This window comes from Arachis ipaensis, chromosome B08 (assembly GCF_000816755.2).
Source record: "Arachis ipaensis cultivar K30076 chromosome B08, Araip1.1, whole genome shotgun sequence".
Classification (NCBI taxonomy): domain Eukaryota; kingdom Viridiplantae; phylum Streptophyta; class Magnoliopsida; order Fabales; family Fabaceae; genus Arachis; species Arachis ipaensis.
Genome location: NC_029792.2, coordinates 27,900,032 through 27,905,017, shown reverse-complemented (window position 1 = coordinate 27,905,017; position 4,986 = coordinate 27,900,032). Strand labels below are relative to the sequence as shown.

General features: G+C 41.8%; 1 protein-coding gene across 1 annotated transcript; it reads left to right on the top strand.

Moving 5' to 3' along the window:
- On the top strand, positions 1,322-3,174 carry LOC107610831. Its single transcript, XM_016312825.1, has 4 exons — positions 1,322-1,429; positions 1,765-2,181; positions 2,602-2,916; positions 2,989-3,174. Exons 1-4 carry the CDS (start codon positions 1,322-1,324, stop codon positions 3,172-3,174), a joined length of 1,026 nt encoding a protein of 341 aa, XP_016168311.1.

The window sequence follows — 4,986 nt, the reverse complement described above, 5'->3', positions numbered from 1 at the left end:
CATTGTTTTTAGTATGTTTTTAGTAGGATCTAGTTACTTTTAGGGATGTTTTCATTAGTTTTTATGTTAAATTTACATTTCTGGACTTTACTATGAGTTTGTGTGTTTTTCTGTGATTTCAGGTATTTTCTGGCTGAAATTGAGGGACTTGAGCAGAAATCAGATTCAGAGGTTGAAGAAGGACTGCTGATGCTGTTGGATTCTGACCTCCCTGCACTCAAAGTGGATTTTCTGGAGATACAGAAATCGAAATGGCGCGCTTCCAATTGCGTTGGAAAATAGACATCCAGGGCTTTCCAGCAATATATAATAGTCCATACTTTGGCCAAGAATAGACGATGTAAACTGGCGTTCAACGCCAGCTTTCTACCCAAATCTGGCGTCCAGCACCAGAAAAGGAGCCAAAACCAGAGTTGAACTCCCAAACTGGCACAAAAGCTGGCGTTCAACTCTACAAATGGCCTCTGCACGTGCAACACTCAAGCTCAGCCCAAACACACACCAAGTGGGCCCAGGAAGTGGATTTATGCATCAATTACTTACTCATGTAAACCCTAGTAGCTAGTTTATTATAAATAGGACCTTTTACTATTGTATTAGGTATCTTTGGATTACCTTATGATCCTTTGATCACGTTTTAGGGGGCTAGCCCTCTCGGCCATGCCTGGACCTTTCACTTATGTATTTTCAACGGTAGAGTTTCTACACTCCATAGATTAAGGTGTGGAGCTCTGCTGTTCCTCAAAGATTAATGCAAAGTACTTCTATTTTCTATTCAATTCATCTTATTTCACTTCTAAGATATCCATTCGCACCCAAGAACGTGATGAAGGTGATGATTATGTGTGACGCTCATACCCAGTGCACTTGCTGGTTAGTTGTATCGAAGTTGTGAACCATGGTATTGGCACCATGTTCTTGGCGCCATTTCCAGGGAAAGAAAGAGCCATGAATTTTACATAATTAAAGTGTAATCACGATTACGCGTACCAAGTTGCTCACGTTGCCAGGGATTGTTCGAGCCTGGACATCACAATTTCGTGCACCAAGGGGCGATCGACCTCAGTTACCGAGATAAGGAGTTTTCTGGGTTTAGCTGGCTACTATCAGAGATTCATCAAAAGGCTTTTCGCAAATGACTTTACCATTGAAAAAGTTAACCCACAAGGACGCGCCATTTGTGTGGACTTCTGAGTGTGCGGAGAGCTTTCAAGCGTTGAAATAAAAGTTGACTACCGCGCTTGTGTTGGTGTTACCCGAGCTGAACAAACCATTTGAGGTGTATTGTGATGCCTCACTAAAGGGTCTGGGGTGCATGCTAATGCAGCATCAGAATGTGGTGGCTTATGCCTCACGACAATTGAGACCTCACGAAGTTAATTACCCGACGCACGACCTGGAACTTGCTGCGGTTGTGTTTGCGCTAAAGGTGTGGAGGCATTACCTCTATGGAGTTAAGTTCCGAGTTTTCTCTAATCATAAGAGCTTGAAATACCTCTTTGATCAGAAAGAGCTTAATATCCGGCAGAGGAGGTAGATGGAGTTACTGAAAGACTGACTTTGGGTTGAATTACCATCCGGGAAAAGCGAATGTTGTGGCGGATGCACTAAGTCAAAAATCGTTGTATGCTGCTTGGATGATGCTTTGAGAAGAGGAGTCTCAAGGCATTCGAGAGTTTAAAGATCGGTGTTCAAGAAGTGTCTAGAACCTTGTGTTTGAGTCAATTGCAAATCTCAAGCGATTTTAAATCCGAACTCCTGAAGGCTCATCAAAACGATGACGTGTTACCGAAGGTGTTGCCAGCTATTGAGCAAGGAAAACAGTGGAGAGTGTCAGAGGATCAAGATGGGCTATGGAGATTCAAGGGTAGGATCATTATGCCGGATGTTGGGACTTTGCGGCGAGATATATTAAAAGCGCACAAAAGTGGATTTTCTATTCACCCTGGGAGTACTAAGATGTACAATGATCTAAAGGCTATGTTCTGGTGGCCTGGTATGAAGAATGATGTGGTGGAATACGTCTCAAAGTGCTTAACTTGTCAAAAGGTGAAGATTCAACATCAGAGACCTTCCAGGACATTGCAATCTTTGGAGATTCCGCAATGGAAGTGGGAGAGCATTGCGATGGATTTTGTATCGGGATTACCAAGAACTAGAGCCGGTTTTGACGCTGTCTGGGTAATTGTGGACCGGCTAACGAAGTCGGTTCACTTTTTACCCATTCAGATGAACTATACTCTTGAGGAGTTAGCGTGCCTATATATAAAGGAGATTGTGAGACTTCATAGTGTGCCTATGACTATAATTTCTGACAGAGATCCCCGTTTCACTTCGAGGTTCTGGGGTGCGTTTCAGAAAGCTTTTGGAACCCGTTTGAGCTTAAGTATAGCTTACCATCCTCAAACAGATGGTCAATCTGAGAGGACAATCCAAACCCTAGGAGACATGTTGAGGACTTGTGTTTTGGACCAGTCGGCGAGCTGGGGTCGGTATATGCCGCTAGTGGAGTTTGCGTACAATAATAGCTACCATGCGAGTATCGGAATGGCTCCGTATGAGGCTCTATATGGGAGGAAATGCCAATCTCCGCTATGCTAGTATGAAGCTGGGGAGAAAAGTCTGTTAGGGCCTGAGATGATAGCTGAAACCACTGAACAAGTTAAGAAAATCAGAGATAGGATGCTCACTGCTCAGAGCCATCAAAAGAGTTACGCCGATCAGAGGCGGAAGTTCTTAGAGTTCGAGGAAGAAGACCATGCTTTCCTTAAGGTTACTCCAGCGATAGGAGTAGGTAGAGTGATTAAGACAAAGAAGCTGAATCCTCGATACATCGGTCCGTTCCAGATTCTCGAGAGAGTTGGACCGTTGGCGTATCGGATGGCTCTACCGCTTCACCTTTCAAACCTGTACGATGTATTTCACGTGTCACAGCTTCGGAAGTATACTCCTGATGCTAGCCATGTGTTAGAACCTGAATCGGTCTAGTTAAAGGAAGATTTGGCTCTGCCGGTGACTCCGGTTAGGATTGACGACACGAGTATTAAGAAGTTGCGTGAAAAAGAGGTTTCATTAGTGAAAGTGGCATGGAGTCGAGCCGGTGTTGAGGAGCACACTTGGGAACACGAGTCGGAAATGCGAACAGACTACCCACACCTATTCTCAGGTAACTGAATTCAAATTTTGTGGGCAAAATTTCCATTTAGGTGGGTAGAATTTAAAACCCAGTTAATTAATGACTAATTAATTCATAAATTAAAAAATATTCTAGAAAGTGAGAAATGAGATTTTTATGATTTAATATGATAGAGAAAATTAAAACGTGAATTTTGACACCAATTTTAAATAAATCGGCCCAAGATTGGGCCGAACGGGCCAACCGGACCCACGTTGGGCCCAAGACCCAGCCAAGCATCACTCAATTAAGAGAGTTCAGCACTCTCTCTCTCCTTCAAACAAACACACACGCTGAAATTAGAAAGGAAAAAGGGGGAAACATGAAACCCTTGTTCCACTTCACTTCCAACTTCCATTGATCATAACTTTTGATCCGAAGCTCCGATTGACGCACCGTTTATGGCCACGCGACCGCGGCGTCGAGCTCTACAAAACCCATAAGATTGTGCAAGAGGTAAGCCACGTTTTCACCCCTTTTCTTCCAGCTCTTGATTTCGAGTTTCTTGGGCAAAAATGTTGAAATTGTGAGCTCTTTTGTGTTATAGGATCCAATTAACTTGAAGGGAAGCTTTATTCTTGCCTCCTTGATCCTTGGGTAAGATAAGAGATCTCAAACCCGAGTGAAATTCTAAATTTAAGGTATTGGGTATTGAGTTGTTGTGTTTGGGTATGATAATTGTGGTTTAGGAAGTGTGTATGTGCATATTGAAGCTTGATTGATATCTTGGAAAGCTTGAAAAGGAGCTTTGTGCTTGGAAATCTGATTTTGGGAGATTTGAGACATTGGAAGTTGAGGAAAAAGTGAAATTTGAAGTGTTCCGGGTTAGACGAAAATCGGCCAAGGTATGATTTCGGTTTCCTGTATCTAAAATGTAATGTGGTTGTGAAAACGTAGGCTAGTGACCCTAGGATATATAGGATTTTTAAATGTTGATGTAGTTGTTGAATGAATTGGATTGAGATGAATATATGAATAGTCGTTGAATAATTGTGAGTGGTGATAATTATTGGTAAAACATGTAAAAGTTGTATGTGATGTAGATTGATATGTTTAATGGATGATAAGGTTGAGGCTCTTGTCGATGAGCATGATTTGGAGTGTGATATTGGTATGTGTATATAAATATGGTGATTGATGAATTGAATATTTGTTTGGAAATTGAGATATGAAATGTTGATTATGACTTGAAAATTATTGAATTGAGATTTGGTTAAATATGGTGGAATTGGTGGGTTGATGATTGAATGAGGGTTTGCAAATGATTGATGTTAGAAGGGTGAATTTTGGTTGGTTTTGAAAGAAATTGGGAAATGTAAGTTTTTGAAATTGGAAGTTTAAGAGCTTTGGTAAAAATGAAATTTTTATGAACTTCAATGGATCATATCTTGAGCTATTGTTTTTGGAATTTGATGATTTTTATATCAAATGAAAGATAATTTCATAAACTTTAAAATGGTTTAAATTTTGTAGAAATCCGAATTTTGGGGAAGGAGATATGATTGTTGAAAGTTTGGGCCTGAAATCTGAATTCTGCAAATTCTGCAGAATTTGTGATTTCTGGTTTGTGTGCGCATTTACAGCCCTGTGCGCACGCACACCCTATAGAATTCTGGACCTGTGCGCATGCATAAACTTGTGCATACGCACACACAGGGAAGTGGCTTCTGCTGGGGGCGCTAGCACGCCCCGTGCGCGCACACAATCAATAAGGTTTTGTCTGTGCATACGCACAGCTCTGTGCGTACGCACACGTTGGGAATGACACTCTGTTGATGGCGCTAGCACACCTTGTGCGCACACTCAACAAT

Coding starts and splice junctions, on each gene's coding strand:
- LOC107610831 (XM_016312825.1), top strand. CDS start 1,322: ATGCAGCATCAGAATGTGGTGGCTTATGCCTCACGACAATTGAGACCT. Junction 2,182..2,601: donor CCGGTTTTGACGCTGTCTGG/GTAATTGTGGAC, acceptor CCGCTATGCTAG/TATGAAGCTGGGGAGAAAAG. Junction 2,917..2,988: donor ACCTTTCAAACCTGTACGAT/GTATTTCACGTG, acceptor GAATCGGTCTAG/TTAAAGGAAGATTTGGCTCT.